The sequence below is a fragment of the Leucoraja erinacea genome, chromosome 17 (genome assembly GCF_028641065.1).
Source record: "Leucoraja erinacea ecotype New England chromosome 17, Leri_hhj_1, whole genome shotgun sequence".
NCBI classification, from domain to species: Eukaryota; Metazoa; Chordata; class Chondrichthyes; order Rajiformes; family Rajidae; genus Leucoraja; species Leucoraja erinaceus.
This window is the reverse complement of record NC_073393.1, coordinates 14410505-14434669: the sequence shown is the minus strand read 5'-3', so window position 1 is coordinate 14434669 and position 24165 is coordinate 14410505. Positions and strand designations below refer to the sequence as shown.

The 24165-nt window shown below is 42.5% G+C and overlaps 1 protein-coding gene across 1 annotated transcript in view; it reads right to left on the bottom strand.

Annotated features, from left to right (window-relative positions):
* Nucleotides 1-13413: 13413 nt before the first annotated feature.
* Nucleotides 13414-24165, bottom strand: part of prmt7 (protein arginine methyltransferase 7) — a 36113-nt gene continuing 25361 nt past the window's right edge. Inside the window, exons 12-17 of the mRNA XM_055648614.1 lie at nt 22353-22442; nt 19824-19985; nt 18430-18504; nt 17795-17955; nt 16081-16177; nt 13414-14570 (exon numbers count right to left, since the gene is read on the bottom strand). Of these exons, the coding sequence (XP_055504589.1) occupies nt 14409-14570; nt 16081-16177; nt 17795-17955; nt 18430-18504; nt 19824-19985; nt 22353-22442 (747 nt within the window). The 3' untranslated portion in view covers nt 13414-14408. The remainder of the gene's footprint in view (nt 14571-16080; nt 16178-17794; nt 17956-18429; nt 18505-19823; nt 19986-22352; nt 22443-24165) is intronic.

Here is a 24165-nt window from a genome sequence, read left to right as displayed (position 1 = left end):
CATAAGAAGCCCTGTGCCACACAGGGTCCAATTACATGGACGCTGGCTCAGTTAAATGTCAACCTGCATCCCTTAGCAGCTGTTCCAGCGGGCCTTGTTCCCAAAGAACAGCTTGAGTTGAGCATCCAGCAGGCTGGCCTCTTAACAGCCAATTCTGTGCCAGGGATATGGTACTAGTTGTTTAATCTTCATTTCTGGCAGACGCTCTTTGCCTTTAAATTGGAAAGGCATGTTGTCCCTCCTACCCTCCACCCAGCCCCAGAATAATAGAATTAATTCCTTTAATCTTTCCTCCAGTCTTATAAAGATAATGCTCATAATGGTGTATCTACTTCTTCCAGGACATGGTTTAAGGGCTATCCCTTGACCTGTGTACAGATTTAGAACCCAAAGCAGAAAATCGCTGTTGTAGTGAACACAAGCAGCCACTTTGCAGTCAGCAAGGTCCCGCAAGCAGCAAACTGATAAACACTCTAGGAATGCTGGACATTGGCCAAGGCAGCATGAAGAATTCTTCTGCTTTTCTCTGCAGGATCTTTTACTCCGTCAAAAAAATAAGCTGCTCAACTCTAAAGTTTCACCTGAAACAACAGCAAGGCTATTGCCCATCAATGAAAGCCCTCAATTCCTTAGTTTGCATCCATCTTCTGCAAAATTCTCTTCCCTGCATCCAGTCTGGGCTATGATATAATGTATCTATTTTTCTGGACTAACATCCTGGCCTGTTTCTATTGCCTGCTTTTCCATCATAGAACATACACCACAGGAACATGCCTATAGGTCCACAATGTCTGCGTGCAACATAATGCCGAGATAAACTAATTTCATCTGCTTATACATAATCCATACCTCATCATTCCCAGCATATCCATGTACCCAACCAAAAGACTCGCACCCCAGTATTGTATCTGCCTCCACCATCACCCCTGGCCGCATGTTCCAGGCAACAACTACCGTGTAAAAACTTGCCCTGTGTATCAAACTTTGCCCTTCTCATCTTAAAGCTATGCACTTTAGTCTTTGATGTTTCTGACTGTCCACTCGATACACACCTCTCATTGTTTTATACTTCGATCAGGTCTCCCTTCAACTTCCAGTATCATAGAGAAAACAATCCAAGTTTGTCCAATCGCTCCTTATTGCTAATATCCACTAATCCAGGCAGCAGTCTGGTAAACCTTTTCCTCACCCTTTTTCAAAGCATCTGTATTCTTCCTGTAATGGGGCAACCAGAACTGCATTAAATACCCCAAACTAGGAAGGCAAGCATACCATATGCCTTAGAGTCATAGAGTAATACAGTGTGGGAACAGGCCCTCCAGCCCAACTTGCTCACACCGGTGAACAATGTCCCAGCTACCCTAGTCCCACTTGCCTGCGCTTGGTCCATAACCCTCCAAACCTGTCCTATCAAACAATGGGATAGTCCCAGCCTCAACTACCTCCTCTGGCAGCTTGTTCCATACACCCACCACCCTCTGTATGAAAAAGTTACCCCTCTGATTCCTATTAAATCTTTTCCCCTTCAACTTGAACCTATGTCCTCAGGTCCTCGATTACCCTATTCTGGGTAAAAGACTCTGTGCATCTACCCGATCTATTCCTCTCATGATTTTGCATACTTCTACAAGATCTCCCCTCATCCTCCTACGCTCTATGGAATAGAGACTCAGCCTACTCCCTATAGCTCACACCCTCTGGTCCTGGCAACATCTGTGTAAATATTTTCTGAACTATTCCATGCTTGACAATATCTTTCCTATAACATGGTGCCCAGAACTGAACACAATATTCTAAATGCGGTCTCACCAAGGTCTAATACAACTTCTTTATCAGTCTATCTAATTGTGTTGCCACTTTCGGGAGCTACGAATCGGGACCCCAAGATTCCTCTGCACATCAATGCTGTTAAAGGTCTTAACATAAACTGTACATATTAATTGTGGATGTGGCAAGTACAGTACCATCCATAATGTAGCAATGTTACAAAATTTTGAGATTTAAAAAATCAAGTCTGCAATTTATCCCATCAGATAAAGCACAAAAATAAGTTTAATTTGACACCTAATTCACTTTCATATCTTCAGTATTAAAAATGTTATGGCCATTTTCATACTCGGAAATTAGCATCTTGTTCCCTATTGATTTTCCATTGACTTAACACAAAAGCTGTTATCGAGGACAGTGAAATGGCCATAACTTTCTTAAAAATTAAGAGAACTGAAATCCATTTTCAGTTATTATAGATTTAAGCATTCTGAAACAAATATGAAACAATCTTACTTGGATAACCTGAAATTAAAGCATATAATTAGTTAGTTACAAAATTGTAGCTAATTCAAAATTTCAATTACTAGATCTAAACATCTATCCATTTCTTAAGAAAAGATTAACATTTTTAAATAGCCTAAGTGTCCAAATAACATTCACAAATAATTCAAAATAAAACATGATTTTTAAATCTCATTTACATTAATTTATAGGCCAAATGGAAGGAATTTAGTCTTCAATTACTGTAAATTAATGGCCATTTAAATCAGCTTTCGAGTGGGATCCTGTGGAACTCTGTGGAACGCGAAGGTTTAGAACGTTCCCATTACGATAGATTTGTACCTCATATGCCCAGAAAAATACTGCGGGATTTAATGGGGCCCCAAATTAGCTACTCGCAACATAAAACTTTGTATAAAGGGATCTTAAGAAGCCGTTTTTAATGTAAAAATAAACAACCTACCTTCCGTTGTCCCCTGTATGAGATTCGTCCCGTTGTCGGCAGTCGCGGGTTTAGAGGATAATTTTTAACCAATTAAATAACAATTATAACAATTAACCATAATTAAATTAACCCATTAAATTAAAAAATAGCTCCAGCGAAAGAATCTCCCAGCGATTTTTTGTCAGCAACTAAGTAGGCTGAACAACCTCGATTTGAATAGCCTAGGGAAAATCGTGTTTTAAACCCGCCCCCCCCTCTCAACGGCGCCAAAATCGCGCACACGGGCTGGGACAGATCTGCAGCGACGCTGAAGGTAGGTTTTGCAACATACCTACATAATGTTCGGGACAAAGACCCATCATTTGTTTGCCTCTGCACTCCACAATTGAGATTTGTAATAGAAAAAAAAAATCACATGTGGTTAAAGTGCACATTGTCAGACTTTATTAAAGGATATTTTTATACATTTTGGTTTCACCATGAAAAAAATCACAGCTGTGTTTATACATAGTCCTAGTGTGTGTGTGTCCCCCACTCATTTCAGGGAACCATAATGTTTGGGACACCTAGCTTCACAGGCGTTTGTAATTGCTCAGGTGTTTAATTGCCTCCTTCGTGCAGGTATAAGAAAGCTCTTAGCACTTAATCTTTCCTCCAATCTTTCCATCGCCTTTGGAAACATTTATTGCTATTTATCAACATGAGGATAAACAGAAATACAGAGACTACAAATACATGAACAGAAATACAGAGACTACGCTGCAAGATGGAAAAAAACACTGGTTGTCGCAAAAATAGATGGCCATGTTACAGTTTGCCAAGAAGTACTTAAAAGAGCAACCACAGTTCTGGAAAAAGGTCTTGTGGACAGATGCGGCGAATATTAACTTATATCAGAGTGATGGCAAGAGCAAAGTATGGAGGAGAGAGGAACTGCCTAAGATCCAAAGCATACCACCTCATCTGTGAAACACGGTGGTGGGGGTGTTATGGCCTGGGCATGTATGGCTGCTGAAGGTACTGGTTCATTATCTTTACTGGTGATACAACTACTGATGGTAGTAGCATAATTAATTCTGAAGTGTATAGACACATCCTATCTGCTCAAGTTCAAACAAATGCCTCAAATCTCATTGGCTGGTGGTTCATTCTACAGCAAGATAATGATCCCAAACATACTGCTAAAGCAACAAAGGAGTTTTTCAAAGCTAAAAAATTATCAATTTTTGAGTGGCCAAGTAAATCACCCGATCTGAACCCAATTGAGCATGACTTTTATATGCTGAAGAGAAAACTGAGGGACTAGCCCACAAAACAAGCATGTTAAAGATGGCTGCAATACAGGCCTGGCAGAGAGCATCACCAGAGAAGTCACCCAGCAACTGATGATGTCCATGTATTGCAGACTTCAAACAGTCATTGCATGCAAAGGATATGCAACAAAATACTAAACATGACTACTTTCATTTACATGACATTGTTGTGTCTCAAACATTATGGTGCCCTGAAATGGAGGGACTATGTTATAACACTGCTGTAATTTCTACATGGTGAAACCAAAATGAATAAAAATGGCCTTTATTAAAATCTGACAATGTGCACTTTAACCAGATGTATTTTTTTTTCTATTACAAATCTCAAATTGTGGAGTACAGAGGCAAATAAACAAATGAGCAAAACTTGGAGATACAATGAGAATCTGGTGAGATCCCATGTTGGAGCCTTCCCTAATGCTCATCACACGGTGCAGCAAAGTCAATGACAAATTCCATTTACAGAGCACTATTAATGATGCTAAAGCATCTCAAGACACTTCAGAGAAGCTTAATTAAACAAGGAAGCTGGATAGTGCAGAGAAGATTTATAAGCAAATGGGACTAGCTGAGAAGGAGGAATCTTGGATGGAGTGGACGCATTGGACCAAATGCCCTATTTCTGTGCTACAAGCCTTCAAAAACTAATGTTGTGCCACAGAGATACTATGGCACTTGATCACAGAGGTAGGCTTTTAAGGAGCATCTTAAAGCTGAAAAAAAGAGGAACATAGATTGAGGGAAGGAATTCCAGAGTTTAGAGCAATGCCAATTGAATGACCAGCCACCCTGGAGCAATTAACTTCAGGAATATTCAGGCCTAGAATTGGAGAAGTACAGGATTCTTGAGAGGCCAGAAGACGACTACAGATGTACTTGGGGAGGGATTTTAAATCAAGCCATAAGGAGTCAATGTGCGTCAGCAACATGGAGTTGACATATGAACAGGATTTGGTGTCACTTATAACTGTAGAGTTTTAAAACATCTCAAGTTTACAAAAGTTATTAAAGAGTCAAGATGACCAGCCAAGAATGTACTAAAAGTCATCTAGTGGAAACAAAGACATGGATGAAGGTTTTAGCACCTGAGGAACTGAGCCAGGGTAGCACTGGCAATGTTATAGGTGGGGAAAGGTAGCCTTGGTGACGACATGGGTGCAAAGTCTGAAACTCAAGATTGAATACGACGCAAGGTTACAAACAGTATGGTTAATTTTAAAATAATTGGACCAGAGTCTGTGATGGGAATTGAAGAGACCCAGTGTCAACATGCTGCTGAAAAAGCGCCTCTCAAGAGGATAGCATGACCTCTAGAGATTTTGTGACCCAGCCATATGAAGGCAGGAGGTCCCTGGTGATTTTGTGCCTCTGACTTAGTGAGGTGACTGGAGGAGATGCCTAAAGATTTCCTGGCCCTGAACTAAACACTCAATACCTACGGATCAACAGGCAGATTAGAGTGTGGGCCCATGTATGGCTGGAACAGTGTCACTGGCAGGGATGCCCATCACAAGAGAGCTACAGGCAGCAAAGATGTTTATTTACCACAAATACCCACTGAAGTTCGGACTGAGCGCAGGGCTTCACACTTATGGTGGTGAGGTGGAAAATCCTGAGACTTGTTAAAGGAATGGGTTTGAAAGACCTCTACTCTTGGGCCAGGAATTGCAGCATAAGGACCCCCTGCAAAAGATCCCTACTTGTCCCCTGAAGAGGAACAGGTCTCGGCCTTTCAGCCTCTCAAGCCAGTTCCATCCCTCATGATTTGGACTTTAACTCTTTCTACAACTGTGGAATTCATGGAAGAGTTGCTCTGGGGGAAGCTACAGTAGTTAAAGCAAGCGGAAAATGCTATTTCATGTGATGTGTGTCGGGTGCATGTTGGTTAATTACAATAAACTGATCCTCATTTACGGGGTCAACTAAGAATGGCAACAAAAAAAAACACTTAGAATTTGTGACAAAACAGAAAATGATGGAAACACAAGGAGTTGATGAAGCAGCCTCTGGTGAGAGAGAAACATCAACAGATCCTCGAGCAGGAGTTGCAGTGAAAATAGAAGCAGGGGAGAGGGAGTAAAGAGATGTTACTTTACATTCATCTGTCCAGGTATCAATCGAGATTGTGGTTCTTACACGTCAATGCAATTTCCACATAGAAACTAGAAAAACATTCAGGCCATATTCCCCGAGATTCAAGATACTGGTCGATAAGGACAGTAGGACCTGTCTCTAGTGAGAGTCTGACTCGCAGACATAGCCTGCTGTTTTCTACTCCCCGCCCAGACTGCACTTTTGCACCTTTCTTCATCTCCACCATTTCAATAGAACCTGAGAAATGGTTTGAACTTTTTTTGTGTAATCCATCATTGATTCTTTTTTCCAAGTGTATCTTACTTGTTTTATCAGTAAAGAGAAGCACAATGTTAGTCATGAGTCTGGGTGTCTGGAATCTTTATTTTAGGAGCATGTTCATTGAGTCCAGTAATGGGACCAGAACTGGAAACCAACTGGCAGAACAGATGTGAAGGATGGATGAGCATGAATAGGAGTGTGTGGAAGACAAAGGGATGTGGGGAAAGGGCAGTGCATGTCGGGAAGAGTGCAAGTAATACACTACAGATAGCTAGACATCTGGGGTCACGTTCTGAGTCACGGGAACTTAGTCACTATCCCTACAAATGGGAAGGAGGCTAAACAATGGTCAATAATCTCCTTCACAGGTGACTGAACCATTGCCAAATAGTCCATGGTTCATTCTATTGCCTTTGATATATCAGGATCTAACTAGTGTGAAGAGATCTTTAAGATTGGTTTTCAAAAATTCTCAGAAGTGGATGGGGCCAATGACAGAAAGGAGTGAGAACCAAGGCTGTGATAGTGAAGTATCCCAGCAAGGGTGCATTGATGAAGAACTGAACACTCTGGGCTCTCCCTTCTGCAACTGTTCTGGTGGAAGTTGAAAACATATACCTTGAGCTCTGGTAGCTTCTGAGCAGCAGCCAGACCAGGAGGCACTGGGGTCAGAGAGTGGGGGTTGGGATAAACATCATGTGTTACATTTTCTCATCCAGCATGAGAACAGGTGACAGAAACAAAAAACAAATTCAAACAATTAGAGAGAAGAAATGAGGCCAGCAAGGCTTGTATGAGCAAAGAGGCAAAAATAAATCTGGAAAGAAATGGCCCGGATCTATGTGGCTGAGATTTGAAGGGCTCAGACCAGAAATGATTTGAGAATGGAAACTCACACTTTAGTACTCTCCCTCAAGACATGCAAATCATTTAGAAATCAACTCAACTTCAGATTGGTATCCTCAAAACCTCTGGAGTGCATGAGGACCCTTCCCCAAACCTGTTCACTGTGAGAAATATTTCTCATCAGATTGTATAAATGAAGTAAAGGATGTGTCTTCTCCAAGAGTAAGGGGATTCTCCCCTGGAGTCTGCCTGCCTGCATAGAGCAACAGGACGGGACATGAAGTGTTCACGTTCCCGTCCTGGCAGGTACTCATGAGGGGAAAAAAACCTCACACTACCGGAGTCAGCACAATCCAAGCACAGTCTAAGAGCCTTGGCATTGATTTTAGTACCAAGGGTACACCTACCATCTCCTTCAAGAGCCTGTGGCCATTATAAGCAGTGACAAAAAGATGAGATCCTACATTTATCCTGCACTGCTCCCACCACATTGATTCAGGACTCCACATTTACATTATAGATAAGTTCCCTCTCATCCTGAGGTGAGTGGAATCCATGGCATTTGTGGTGCTACCATTGGGTGAAGTTCGAATGAGGGCGACTGAACAAAGGTACTTCCGGCTTTGTCAGACTGACCAGGTTAGTCTATCTTTCATCCATCCTAAAGCTGCTGCCTTTCAGCCAACCCCATCCCTACCCCAGATACTGTAGCTACACGGACATCACAGTAGACGTCATTAACCTGAGTTAATGCACCAAGAGGGAAGGTCAGCTAATTTTCCCCTTTGCTCATCCACACCATGTAGTAGACTAAAATTACTTTGTTGGCATTTCCAACTCTGCGACACCACCCAATGCACTTAGTACTGAAATGTTTGAGTGGTAATCAGAGTAAATCCCAATGCATATAAATAGGAGAGATTTCAGCATTATGTATCGGGACAATCCAGGTGAATAAACTGCCCTATGCATCAACCATCAGCAAGACGCTCTTTTGTTCTGTGATAAATTTAATAGTAAGATTAAACGAGAACTTACCAGTTTGAAGTTTGATTTGTATTTTATGAGGAGTTACGATGAGGGATTACGTGAAGAACCCCGCCAGGACGCATGCGTGTCATTCTTCAAAGCAGCGGTGTGAAATCACAGATAACTGTAATGACTAAACATAGTAAGATTAGAGAAGAGATACCAGTTAAGTATATGATCAGGGTGGGAGCGGAGGGCACGTAATCCCTCATCGTAACTCCTCATAAAATACAGATCAAACTTCAAACTGGTTCGTTCTCGTTTAATCTTACTATTTTACTTCGGAGTCACGTGAGTCACAGTCTGCCTTGACTGTGGGAGGAATTGTGTTAACATAATTTGGACATGAATTCGACATTGAAATCATAAAAATGTTTAACACAAATTTATAACCCCTTTTTATGGGTTTAAATTAATTTACAGAACTTAAATTGTTTCTGCAAACGTTCCAGGTTTCATTACTGGTTTATTATAAAATAATTGGAATGTTTTCCCCTCCAGACCATCCTGCTGACTTGAGGATTTGGTCCATTGGTACATCCAACTGTATTGCTGCCGATGTAGCTGCAGCCCTGGTGGAAAGAGATTTTTAAAATTAGTATCCACCCCAGCCTGTGTTAGCACCTGTTTCAGCCATCTTGAGATGGTCTGGACCGTCACTCTTGGTGTGGTTGCTAGTGGCTGACCAAAATGTGCCTTTTCATTGCCTCTTAGGATATTCGTTTTCTCCATGTATAACGACGATGTCTTATTATACACAGACGGTCATCTGTTGGGTATGACCTAATTGTATATTGAGGCCTGCTGATCCCTTTTTTGTTCTGCTTACTATCTCATAAATATGAAACGTAATATTTTCTGTTGACCAGTCTAGTTTTTGCAGTGACTGTATCCTCTGTGCCATGACCAATACCATTAGCATGACTGTTTTAATGTCAGTCTGTGTAGGGACAGAACTGTTGCTGGAGACCAATTCCTGAGCATCTTCAGGATTATTCTCACATCCCATATTTGGGAGTATCTGGTTCCCCTCATAGGTTTTGTACCAGTGGGTGAGTCCCAACAGTGTAATGGTCTGTCCCCTGCCATAGGTAAGTCGATAGGGCACTTCTGGCGCAGTTGATGGCACTGTAACTGAGCCCCTCATCATAGTGGAGGCCTGCCAGATATTCCAGAACAGACGGGATGTTCATGTCTCTGATACCATGTTTGATACCACTGGGAACCATGGTTGTGTAGGTCAATCGGGTACTACCAATACCAGATGCAGAGTCTTGTTGTATTTTCTTAATACCCGACTGATGAGGCAGGAAAGGAGGGAATGCGTAAATAAACAATCCCCCCCCCCCCCCCCACCCTCAAATGCAGCGAAAATGCATCTGTCGCCGCTGCCCCAGGGTCCGGTTCCCATGTAACATAATTTGATAACTGGTGGTTAAGTCTGGATGCGAATAAATCGATATCTGGTGTTCCATATTTTGCTGTGATATCAGCAAATACTATTTTATTCAACATCCATTTGGTGTTTTCATTAAATTTGTGTGACCTGGTGTCTGCCACTGAATTTAGTCTTCCTGGTAGGTAAGTGGCTGATATCCAAATATCTCTCTGGATACACCATTGCCAATTTGTATAGCCAGATTGTCACATTATGTCGATTTGTTTCCACCCTGTGGTTAATGTATGCTACCACGGTGGTATGGTATTGGTGGCTCCGCACCCAAGTGCACTGGCATCAGTTTGTAGTACCATGGAAGGGTTAATGACAATGATTGGATTGGTACAAGGCCAGATGTTATCTATCCACCATTTTAGTTCCATTTTAGCTTGATTGGTAGTTTCACAGATCTGTCAAAGTGACCTGCATAATTTAGAGTGCTTGTATTTAGCTCTCTGTATGTTTTGGTAATGTAGAGGACCAAATTGTGTGGCTGGAAAGGCAGCCATCATTATGCCAATTACTTTAGCTACCAATCTGATGGATGGTTTGCTGATGTCAGTGAGGTTATTGCAAGCCTCTATTAAATCTCTAGCCTTTCCCTTAGGCAGAGTCACCGACATGTGAACTGAGTCAATGGTGAAACCCCAGGTAGTCCATGGTAGTGGAAGATGTTAAGTTTAGATTTAACTGGATGAAAAATGAATCCCAGTTTTCCAAATAACTTTTTTGTGGCTGTTACAGTTTGTTTGGCCAATTCCAAAGTTTTGCCCATAATTGCCATGACCATGTATGTACGTTTCCGTAGAAACGCTAGGGCTGGTTTCAAATTTTTTGTGAACTGCCTGGGCTGATGATAACCCATTTGGCAGTGCTTTATACTGTCAGAGTTGTCCCATCCAGTTGAATTTTAAGTAACATCTGTGGTCACCTCGTTATAGGCACTGAATAGTAGGCATCTTTTAAATCGATGCTGGCCATTGAAGTAACCTTTGGAAATTAATTGTTAAGCAGTAACAAAGGTATCTATTTTGTCAGATCTATGATGATGCGATGACCATCATCTATTTTGTTTTTGATAAATATATTGGGCACGAATTCTAATGGTTCGTGTTGAGTTTTCTCAATTACACCTTTTATGTGAAGCCGCTTCAGTTCAGCTTGCGCTTTTGATTTTCCTTTATCAGAAGGCACGAACATTCAGTTCAGTATATCTTGAACTGGAGGGCTGTACTTGTGTATAAACTCTGTTGTATATCCCTGGATACTGCTTAAGATGTAAGGATCGGTTGTTATCATGCTCCATGCATTCAGAAAAGAGTGTAATCTCCACCAAATCTCCGTGCCCACTGTATATTGTAGGGAACCAGACCCACCTACCTCCATAGTTACCAGTGGCAGGTTTACTTTTTGTAGGTTCTTCGCTGCTGTTGTAGCGCTGGGGTCTGGATTTTCGGTTTGGTTGGCGTTGGAGGTCCCCGCATCTTCCAAGAAGGCTGGCCTGTGCCATGGCCTAAAAAGACTCATGTTTTGGGTACCGGTCCTTCAAGCTTTCACCAGTTCTGCTGGTGGGTGCGTGGGGGTGCTGTCGTTGGCCGTAGTGGGTTCCAGTAGGTTCTCTTGTTCCTGCACCCCCTGCACACTTGTCTTTTCTTCTGCGGACCCCTCTTCCAGGTCAGCCCAGAACTGACCCGTAGTGCTCCCCTCTGATGAGGTAGAAGCACTGTGCAGCCCTTCAAGAGGTGCTGCTGTGGGTTTATCATAGGGCCCACAGTGACCCGACTCCATCTGCCGGAGTCTGTCATGTTGGAGCAAAGCTCCATACACCGCTTCTTCCGGCTCCAGCGCTCTCGGGCGCTGGCCGCCCGCGGTTGTTCAAAGTCGGACTCCTCTGAGTCCACGACCTTGTTTGTTTTGTGTCTAGCCTTTCCGCCCGGCCGCGTGGATCTGGCCGGTGCGGAGGCGACATTGGGCACAGCTGATCCCACTACGGGTGATCCAAGTGCCGCTGGCTGCTGCTGGCTGCCCACTGCTCCACGGTCCTCCTTCTCCAGCTTTGTCCTTACTGTCCTTCCGTGGAGTGGATATGGCTGGTGTGGAGGACATCTGGCGCAGCTGATCCCATCTAGCCCACCAGTTTTGTCGCAGCCCGTTGATTTCTGCACCTGCAATCAGCATGGTAAATACAAAAAAAACCGCAGCTCTTACCTGCAGGTCCAGGTTAAAATTGTTGCTACGGGTGACTCCGCGGTTCTCCCCCGCCAGCTTTCCCGCGTTTCCACCTAAAAGGTGAGTGGAAGGAACGCAGAGTCTTCTTACCTGCTGTTCCCGACTTTCAAATTCTGGAACGCAGAGCCTCGTTACCTGCTGTTCCTGGTTTTCAAATTTTACCGCTAGGGGAACGTCGTTCCTCCTTGCTGTGACTGGTTGCAATGCGTGTAGCGATATGTCACGCATGCGTCCTGGCGGGGTTCTTCACGTAGTTACTCACGTGACTCCGAAGTAAAATTCATATTTGTCTTACAAGCAGGTTGGGCAGAGTCAGTGATTGATACATTCTGTGCGCTCCAACATCACAATGGGTTCATAACTCATTCAACATCGATGGCATGGTCATATCTTTAGGCAAGGTGCAACTGAACAAAGTATAATCTATATATCTCCTGACATTTATTAAATAATGCAGCAAAAATGACAAAATGATAAGTCTCATGAAGCCAGAGTGACTGACACAGCAGTCTGGGATGATTCTTCTTCCAAGGCGCCATCTGAAGGTTGAGGATAACTTGTTTTCCACTCTGATTTTATTAGTTCTAAGGTGGATGTCAAGGTGAATGTGGGAATCATAGACTCTTTCACACTTGTGGCAGATAGATGGGTAGATGGTTTTGCTCCTTCTGCATTCATGCGGTGTTTCTATGTGTTCCCAACGATGGTTATCAATGTCGGGACTATGTGGAGTGACTGCAGCTCTGTACAAGTATATTATGGGATACCACAAGTGCTTTTTCCACTTTGAATAGCTGTGGGCCAGCAACATGGTAGTCTGTGTGGTTGTTGCAATTCATCAAAGCAGCTTTCAGCAGATACTTGTTCCTTTGCTTCTGTCAACCTGGTACGTTTTCCATGCAACACTCAAAATACTGTGTTTACTTCAGGAATTTGGCATCAGGAATGTGAATGACATGGCCTGACATCCTCAAGCATACCCTAGGATTATACTCATCAGTAAAACACAGATGATCATTGCAACTCCTGCTAGGAGCTGGTTCTTGACAGATTGATATGCTACAAGATGAATAATGCCAATAAAGGATATCAAAGAGCCAATAGAGACAACATACACAAATCCTTTTTTAACCAAGGTTGCACACATTATCAGTAGTATTCAACAGAATAACACATATAAATACATCCACCATTCTTTTACCAAGCAAAGGGCAATTCAATTTTTGGGGAGAAATAGCTTTCAATCTCCAGTATAAAGAGAAAGGGAATGAAAGCCTGCACTCTGGTAAGGGGTTCTCATCTCACTAAAACATTTGCTATTATGTATTCATTTAACAAAACCTCCAGTAACGCTAAATTCATTCTGCACTGAGCTGAGTGAATTTGGAGCAAAGTTCGAATTCACTAGTTTGACTCAAAGCCAAATTCAGCTGTGCTGAACTAGTCTGACAATTAAAGAAAGTAAAAGAACCAAAACACATGTGAAATGAAATTGAGTTACATCTGTGTATTACAGGTCAAGTTATGTGGAGTGACTGCAGCTCTGTACAAGTGTATTATGGGATACCACAACTGATCTCCAGCTTACATACATGTATGAATATGAATTGGTAAAACAGGGATGGAGATTTATAAAATGATATTAACAAAGGGAAGTTTGAAAAATCCATTAGTCTCCTTTAGAAGTAAAGTAAATCTTGTAATATTTGAAACCACAAGTTAGGAGCAAGGTAAAACACTGACTTTACACAATGAAGACTGAAGGTTAAGTAGTTAAAAGCACAGAGATAAGTCGTGAAAGCCGGAATTTGTGTCAAAGAAGAAGAAATTTATACATGTTCTTTCATGGTAACAAGTTAGCTTTGAGTTGTTGCCATTTCGACAGCAGCCTACATGCACATATGATACCATAAATTGATTATACAAATAATTTTCTAATTGTTTTGGGAGTATTTGTTGAGGGATGAATGTGATTGAAGGAACTAGTCAAGCTGACCATATCCTTTCAATACCAAGAGATTGTTAAACATCCACAAGCAGGCAAATGGTGTCTCGTTTTAACATCTCATCCCCCAGACGATAGGTACAAAAATGCATCACTGTCTCCAAACAACCACCCACAACATCCCAGATTGCCTGCTCCAGCCCTGGTTTGGTTCGATTTCACACCTTTGGCACTCAGAGATGAGAGAGTCAAAGCTGGGACAGGTAGGATATGTACTGGGCCCATCCTCTTTTCCCAGTAACTGTCTACACAGAAAGCACTTTAGTGTACCAACAATGTCTCAATAAAACATATCTGCTTGTTCTTCCTTCGAATTCATATAGGTGGACTCAGTTCTTCATCTCCCAGTTGGTGTGGATCTGCGCATTCACAAGAACAATATCCGGGCCCAGATTCAGTGGCTGTTGCTCTGCAGGACAGCCAGTTTTCCGGTTACTGACCTCACAAGGATACTTGTCCTTCACACACTCCTGCTGATTACAGGCACAGCTGGAAATCCATGGCTAGTTCACCGTTTCTTGGGTGGAAAGTCACGCTGTAGGCAATGGAACTCTGTTTGTTTGTCAAATTCTCCTGACTGGCCTCCGAGCGGAGGAAGTAAACACCCTGCTTGTTGTGTGGATTCCACTCACAGTCACCCTGGCAATGGAAAAAGAGTTCACAAACCATCAGCCAAGATGGCTGCTGCTGCGTTATTCGGGACAGGTGCCCAACAAAGGCCCAACCCCACTTGCCATCAACCGTGCCTCCGTCTGACATCCCTTAACCACCCCCTCCGCCCTCTTCCCTCACCAGAGTTATCCCTTCTGCCCCCTCGCATCCGAGACTTCCCGTCCGCCACTTAAATGGTCGCCTCTATCATAGAAACATAAACAATAGGTGCAGGAGTAGGCCATTCGAGCCAGCACTGCCATTCAATATGATAGTGGCTGATCATTCAAAATCAGTACCCCGTTCTGGCTTTTTCCCCCCATATCCCTTGATCCCCTTAGCCCTAAGAGCTAAATCTAACTCTCTTTTGAAAACATCCAGCCAATTAGCCTCCACTGCCTTCTGTGGCAGAGAATTCCACAGATTCTCAACTCTCTGGGTGAAAAAGTTTTTCCTCATCTCAGTCCTAAATGGCCTACCCTTTATTCTTGAACTGTGACCCCCCTGATTCTGGATTCCCCCAACATCGGGAACATTTTTCCTGCATCGACCCTGTCCAATCCTCTAAGAATTTTAAATGTTTCTATAAGATCCCCTCTCATCGTTCTAAATTCCAGCGAATACAAGCCCAGTCAGTCCTGCCATTCTGGGAATTAACCTGGCGAACCTACGCTGCACTCCCTCAATAACAATAATGTCTTTCCTCAAATTTGGAGACGGAAATTGCACACAAAACTCCAGGTGCGGTCTCACCAGGGCCCTGTACAACTGCAGGGTCATGGGCCTGTCCCACTTTGGCCGTCAGTTCCGCGACAGGCCGTTGGCGCGCAAAGATTTCATTCACTACAAAAATTTCGGAGCACCGCACGATGTCGCACATAACTACATACCCCTCCGCGCTTCTAAGTGGGACCGGCCTCGCGCGACCATAGGATGCCCTTACGCCTCAATGCGACCACGAGGTTGCGTAATTTGCGTGCCAAGGACATGTAAGTGGGACAGGCCCTTAATTTCTTCATCTTTGTTAATACCCACCTCCTGTTCCAAACTATTCCCAAAATTACGCAGAACAGATATTTCTCGGTCCAGTTATCCCACGGGTAGTACTCTGATAATTTACTATCTGATTGTTTTGAAATTCAAGCAGCTTGGCATCTGGCTCATTGGGTGCAAATTCCTGCTTTCCCTTTACACACTGAGACCATGGTTCCTGCATTTCCACTTCACCCCCAACCCCCTTCTCACCTGGGCCCTGCCTTCATGCTCCTTTGAAACAGGATCCTCTTTTGAGAAAAACCTAGCAATTTAATTGCAAAAACTAGGATACTGTTGCATGGCATATAAAACAAAATGCATTTGAGCTGGGGTGGAGTGTTAATTGGAATAAAGTTTGGAAAATCTGCTTGTCCAGTACCACCAGTCAGCCTGATTAACTAAGATTTACTATGTTGAGATCCCACTGGACTTGAGCTTACTGTGAACAACAACAAAGCCTTACCATATCAGAATGAAACCTGGTTAACCCCGTGGAGACAATGATGTCTTTGGTTAAGCAATAGTCCATCCAAAGCACTACTCCATGACAAGTGCCAGATCTAGAAAACAAAACATCACTTGAATGTTCTAAACTTATACTTCAATTTTTAAATTGGAATTAAAACTTTTAATTTTAAAAGAAAAATTGAACCTTAATAAATAACAATCTGCAGAGGTGCAGTGAAATGGGGCTGAGTTTTTAATTCTTTGCTTGTAACTTTTAATTATTTTTAAGCTGCAACTTTTTCCACACAAAGGGTGGTGGGTGTATGGAACAAGCTGCCAGAGGGGATAGTTGAGGCAGGGACTATCCCAACATTAAGAAACAGTTAGACCGATATATGGAAAGGGCAGGTTTGGAGGAATATAGACCAAAAGCAGGAAGCGTAGCTGGGACATGTTGGTGGGTGTGGGAAAGTTGGGCCGAAGGGCCTGTTTTCACTGTATCAGTCCATGACTACATTATGCCTCCACCATGCATGAATGCTTCAAAATCAAGTGGTCGTGTTTTATTGCTATATACTCAAGCATAGAAACATAGAAAATAGGTGCAGGAATAGGCCATTCGGTCCTTCGAGCCAGCACTGCCATTCAATATGATCATGGCTGTTCATCTAAAATCAGTACCTCTTACCTGTTTTCTCCCCTTATCCCTTGATTTCCCTAGCCCCAAGAGCTAAATGTAACTCTCTTGAAAACATCCCTGGCCTCCACTGCCTTCTGTGGCATAGAATCCACAGATTCACAACTCTCTGCGTGAAGAAAGTTTGTCCTCATCTCAGTCCTAACTGGCCTACCCTTTATTCTTAAACTATGACCCCTGGTTCTGAACTCTCCCAACATCGGGAACATTTTTCCTGCAGTTACAGTAAGTGAAAATCTAGCAGGCAAGCAGGGTGCTTTTCCAACCACCCCCATTTGAAGACCACTATCTTCCACCGTTTCTACCCAGTGCTTGGTACTTACTTCCGGCAGTCGCTGGTTGTCCTCCAGGATGCACCGAGCTGCAGCCTGATCCATGCCGGTCACCTGGGCAAATTCAGCACAGAGTCTCTCACGGCAGTGGCGCAACGCTTATGACGGCAAGGGACTCTTGCACTGAGGCTGCTCCATGGCTGGAGCTGCAGCAAGCGACTCGCCAGCCCGGCAAACGCTCGGCAGCCCGGCAAACGCTCGGCAGCCCGGCAAACGCTCGCCAGCCCCAGCTCCCCGTCCGCATCTGTCCCCGCCGCTGCTTCTGCTTTCATCCCTCCCTCAGCCCCGGCTCTCCAACACCCGTGGCCCATGCAGTTGATATGAAATTTGAAATTTTTGTTGATCACAGAATTTTTCATGACAGTGAGAAATTTGTGATCAGCGTGAGAAATTGGCGAAATGCGTGATTCTCATGCTCAATTCATGAGAGTTGGCAGCTCTGTTATTCCGGATCTTAGGAGCGAGATGAAAGCATGGCCCATTCATGCCTATTCCCCATTTCCTGGTCAGCCAACCAATCTTCCATTCATTTCATACACCAGCCCCAGTAGCTTAAATTTTCTGCAAGTCTTTGATCCATCACCTTTCCAATTACCTTCTAAAAGGGGGAGCAGGCATTGGCTCATCATTCACACCCTTTAAATGCCTTACCCCGAGAAGAATTTCTCCTCCCTAAAGGAACCACTTGCTGTTGTCCATACCTCAAGAGCTGCATCGAGCCGGCCGAGCAGATTGACTGCACTGGTACCTCACGGTAAAAATCAAAGACGAGGACCTGGCATGGGTCACTGAGTGCTCTGCAGGGATATTCCCAAAGAGGATGAGGCTCGGCCTCCTGACTCTCCCGGAAATTCAAGGAATTCTGGCAAGAAATTATACAATAAAATTGAGAACAAAGTAGAGAATGATCGTTGCAACATAATTTTACTGAACCCATCCAATACATTGCAAAACCAAACATGCACGCATATACATGCAGGTGACGCATGTCATCTGTGATTCAGTTGCAGGCTCCTTGACTTCATGACTATGACTGTGTCTCACCTCGTAGACAAACACAAATCTTAGGTTGCCAATTCAGTCTAGGAGGTAGAGCACAGACAATATGTTCGGGTTTTCAATGCTTTCAGACTGACAAAGATTCCATGGCACTCTGTGAAATATAGCTGGACATGCTTCCCAGTCAATATTAAATGGCTTGCAACTGCCCACTCAACCTCCTCTGAATACAAAGCCAAGTCACCCTGCACTGAATCCAGTTCCCACAACTGTCTAGCCCAGCCGTCCAAATCAGGCAACTGATACTCCAAAAGCTCCATCGTCAAAAAGTTCTTACCTGTACCATCTCATCCATAAGGTTGACATCAAAGCCTTCACATTCCCTGCAGGGTGCACGGATGTGCCAGAGGTCCTAGAGAGCGAGAGAGAGGACAAATGGGCAGTATCTATGGAAATAATACCCCACCCATTCTTTCTGCCATTTTATTTTATCTGCAACTTAAAATCACTTTTTTTTTTAGAAATTTCTATTTTCCAAATCCAACAGTGCAGTCTGACTTGCTGAGAGTTTGCAGCATTTCCTGTTTTTGTAACACACAAGAGTGATATTAGTAGCTGCAATTTCCCCAGCCGGCCAGCACAGGGTACACAGTTCAAATAATTGGGAATTTCAATTATTTGGTGGTTCTGTTGGGCTCTGGCCTGTTGAATATTGGGCCAAGGAAATAGCAAGAGCAACGTTTAATGTCCATTCAAAATTGGCCCCTGATCTGAGTGGCTTATTTGGCTACTTCAGAAAACAATAAAAAGTCAACCACAGTAATGTGCTGGGGGCAGCAGGGTTAGATAAGGATGCAGATTTCCTTTCCTCAGAATGCTGGCACCATGTTGTTTTTTTATGTCTGGTTCTGTCTGGTTCTTTCATCGTCACCATCATTGACCGAGCCTTTTAATTCAATTTTATTAAATTATTTAAATTTAAATTCATCATTTGCCATTGTGAACCTCAATCAAATCCTCCAGATCAAAAGCCTCGTACCACTTTGGCCACATTCTCAAACTATGGTCAAAGCAGTTACTTTACATAGGTTCAACAATCATTTTTCATTCTCTATTTATGAAACTCAGGATCCCATACACTTTTTTCATTGTTTTTACGACAAAATCTGTATGAAAGTCTCGGTAGACACAAGGAACTGCAGGTGCTGGTTTACAAAAAAAGGCACAATGTGCTGGAGTTATTCAACGGGTCAAGCAGCCTCTCTGGAGAACTTGGATAGGTGACTTTTCAGGTAAGGACTGAAGAAGCCTGTGACCAGAAACACCAACTAACGATGTTCTCCAGAGATGCTGCCTGACTGATGAGTTACTGCAGCACTGTTTGTGTCTTTTTTTGTATGCAAGTCTGTCTCTCTGTTCCTAGACACTTTTAGAACTGTGTTATTTAGTCTTCCTGCCAAAATGAATTACTTTAGACTTGTCTGCATTCATTTTCATCTGCATCCTGACTGTCTATTTTAGTTTTGTATGTTGTACACTCATGCCCATGTTTTACATTCACTGAATAAAGTAATGGTCCTAGTTGACTCTTGGACCTGCCACTATCCAGCTTAAAAATCAACTGCTTACCAGGACTCTGCTTTCTGACCAAGTTATCCTGCGTTCCTTAAAATTTGCTACAACTGACTGCACCCTCCTCTCAGATCATCTTTGGCCAGTTCTTTTACTCACCTCAAACTCAACGGCCATCGCAAACAGTGTGGCAGACTGCGGCAGCACAGTGAATTGATTACCCAGGTGCTTAGCCAGATAGGTCCGTGCGTACCAGAAATAAAGGTTGTGCCAAGGTAAAAGGCTGGTGGTGAAGAATGGCTCCCCAATCAGAACTGATATCTGGCACAGAAATAACCCATGGGGAAGAAAAATACACATGAAAAGTGAGTATAATACAATAAACACATTGCCGGATTTTAAAACCCACCTCATCAGAAATCAGTCAAAACTCTGTTTCTTTGCTCACCGTTTTATTTGAGCATATACCAGGAAAGCACCCAGACAGAGTGCCAGGAAGACTTACAACCTACATCTCAAACCATGAACATTATACCTTAAACTTTATGACATGTGGACTTGTATAATCCAATTTTCTTGTATTGCTTGTATCAGCTATGTATTGTTCATAGTTACATTTACTTCAATAACCATACATGGTTCCAAAGCTAAAACCTCTTTCTACATTTCTCAGCATTGAATTATTTTCCAAGCATGTCTGTGGATCCTGACAAAATTCTGTGGCCTTACAGTTGTTCTGCACAGTCCGCTAGTTTAATTACAGAAAACTGGTCACACTTGTTTAGGAAAGGGTCAATTGTTCTATAATAACACCTATGTCAATGGCCGAAGCATCATGAGAAGAGTTTCATTAAAACCCAATCAAACCCAATCTTAGCAAACCCAATCACTTGATTCACCTTCAGTCTGGATCCAATGACATTTTAAGACCTCCAGTAAGCAATACTGAGCTACACACACCACCCCATGCACCATATCGAGACATGGATGATCAAGTCTACATGTGGGCTTAACTTCTCCAATTGCCTAACAAAATCCAATAATCACAGAAGAGCCCATAAAAGGGCTGCCCCCCCCACCTATATTCCTTCCACTGGCTTCACAATTATACTTCCTCTATCCTTACCTCAGTTTTTGTCTCTTAATCTCTGGTCTTTATCCAACAATCTAACTATCAAAAACCCTCTTCACCTGTATCCACCTATCACTTTCCAAGCTTTGTCTTGGCCCCACCTCTCCTCCAGCTCTCTACCTCACGCCACAAGCTGTCTGAACAGGGGTTCCGACCTAAAGCGTCACCTATCCATGTTCTCTGGAGATGCCGACTGCACCCGTTGAATTATTCCAACACTTTGTAAACTAGCATCTGCAGTTCCTGCTGTCCCCGAGAACAAGATTTGATTAGGCTTGGAAGGACCCCTCACCATGACAGATTGTTTGCCTAAGCTCAATATTTAGGTTTGAACAATGATTAGGTAACTACATCACAGCTTCAAAGCAAAGAACAGACTGAATTTCAGAAACAGAAAAAACACACAATTTTATTTTGCTGTTGTAACAAATTAAAGATCCGGCCGTCTTTATAAATCACTTTTCAACTCCTCCTCTGCACTTTGTATCCAAATACTGTCACTTTGTATTATAAGAAACACAAGCACCCACAACAGCAATATATTATGACTAGATCATCTTTCTTAGAAACATTAATTGAAGAATATATTTTGCTGATAGACAGGAACTAAGACTATATGTTTCTCATTTCTTCACCAAGATAGTGTAATTGATTGACCATCTGAGAGGGTTGGTGGCACTTTTAACACTGGTGATTATGTACTTCTCTCAATCCTGCAACAGCCTAGATTTTTGCATTCAAGAAACAAGAAACATGCCTGTCAGCCTAACAACATTTACTGGTCTATTAAAACAAATACTGTTTTCTCTTATTTCTGCCATTTCCCATATTTTTGCTGACTTTTTGCCCATTCACTTTATATCTATTTTCACTCTTTGCACTCTTTACAGTTTACTTTTCCAGAGCTTTGTGTTAGCGACAAAATTGGGATACCTTATACCTGTTCCCGTCATCTAATTCACAGCTATTGAACTTAAATAATTAAAACTTCCAGCACCTCCTCAGTTACCAAGTGCTAACCTAAAATTACATTGTGTAATCATTCATTTCTCTATCCATTATGTTTAATCCAAATTGATACATTACTCCTAATCCCACGAGCCCTAATCTTGTGTGGCGCTTTAAAGTAGAAACCTGCAGCTGGAATTATTGCTCTTATTTACTTCAGTTAGAAAATCTATTTACTCAGCACGCAGTCTATTGCTGAATGAAATGGCAGCTCAATTCGTCAAGAACAGCAAAATTATTTCCCTAGCAAAATACAGCAAGTATAGTAACATGAATTGTATGTGTAAGATCAATTGTGGTTACTTACAGCCACATGTGACTGATGGGCCTGTTACTGCAACATGCGGTGCAAAATAGGTTGGTTACTAATTTTGGATAAAGTAAGCTCCTTAGCTGGGAGTGCAAGAACAGGTTCATATAAAGTTTCAGCCTGGTCAAAGCCTTGCATTTTTGAAACATGGATTACTTTATTACATAGACTAAAAAAGCATGACAGGCATCACAAATTAACCACATTTACTTTGATCTTCACTCAAGCACAGGCTTACCTGGTTGTTATCTAGGTCCACAGGTGTTAGCTGCTCCGGACTTTTGTCAGAAACTATCACCTTTCCAGTCAATCCATTATCAGCTAAAATCTGCGGATCATATATATATATATATAAACATATTTAGTGGTCTGATTCATGTGATAACCCTACTGCACTGATAAAACTTGTCATGGATAAACTATCCAGCACCAACACATCTCCGGGATATCCTGAAGCATTTCCTAACATATGGACTATGTTTGAAATGCAGTTACCGCTTTATGGAGATTTTTTTAATTATTTGAGATGCAGATATATTTGGCAAGACCAATACCAATGCTTATCCCCCAATTGCCTTTGAGAAGGTGGTAATGAGCACGGCAGTTCCTCTGGTGAAGTTTTTGCCCACACCACTGTTAGATGGGGAATTCCTGGATGTAACCCAGCCATGAAGGAACTGCAACATATTTCTAAAGCAGAATGGTGAGCAATTTGGAGAGCAACATGCAGCATATGATGGTCCCATGAGTCTGAAGAAGGGTTTCGACCCAGAAATTGGCGGAAAGCAGTCAAAATAAATCAACAATACAGTTTTTGGCAGAACATGCTTGCAAAATATTTTTAATACTATTCACTGAAAAATTAATAATTTACAAGGACAGCATTCTGTTTATAAAATGATGGCATCATGTCATAACCATATAACAATTACAGCACGGAAACAGGCCATCTCGGCCCTATAAGTCCATGCCGAACAATTATTTTCCCTTAGTCCCACCTGCCTGCGCTCATACCATAACCCTCCATTCCCTTCTCATCCATATGCCTATCCAATTTATTTTTAAATGATACCAACGAACCTGCCTCCACCACTTCCACTGGAAGCTCATTCCACACCGCTACCACTCTCTGAGTAAAGAAGTTCCCCCTCATGTTACCCCTAAACTTCTGTCCCTTAATTCTGAAGTCACGTCCTCTTGTTTGAATCTTCCCTATTCTCAAAGGGAAAAGCTTGTCCACATCAACTCTGTCTATCCCTCTCATCATTTTAAAGACCTCTATCAAGTCCCCCCTTAACCTTCTGCACTCCAGAGAATAAAGACCTAACTTATTCAACCTTTCTCTGTAACTTAATTGTTGAAACCCAGGCAATATTCTAGTAAATCTCCTCTGTACTCTCTCTATTTTGTTGACATCCTTCCTATAATTGGGCGACCAAAATTGTACACCATACTCCAGATTTAGTCTCACCAATGCCTTGTACAATTTTAACATTACATCCCAGCTTCTATACTCAATGCTCTGATTTATAAAGGCTAGCATACCAAAAGCTTTCTTTACCACCCTATCTATATGAGATTCCACCTTCAAGGAACTATGCATGGTTATTCCCAGATCTCTCTGTTCAACTGCATTCTTCAATTCCCTACCATTTACCATGTACGTCCTATTTTGATTTGTCCTGCCAAGGTGTAGCACCTCACATTTATCAGCATTAAACTCCATCTGCCATCTTTCAGCCCTTTCTTCCAAATAGCCTAAATCACTCTGTAGACTTTGGAAATCCTCTTCATTATCCACAACACCCCCTATCTTGGTATCATCTGCATACTTACTAATCCAATTTACCACACCTTCATCCAGATCATTGATGTACATGACAAACGACAAAGGACCCACCACAGATCTCCGAGGCACCCCACTAGTCACCTGCCTCCAACCCGACAAACAGCCATCCACCATTACCCTCTGGCATCTCCCATTCAGCCACTGTTGAATCCATCTTGCTACTCCTGCATTTATACCCAACAGTTGAACCTTCTTAACCAAC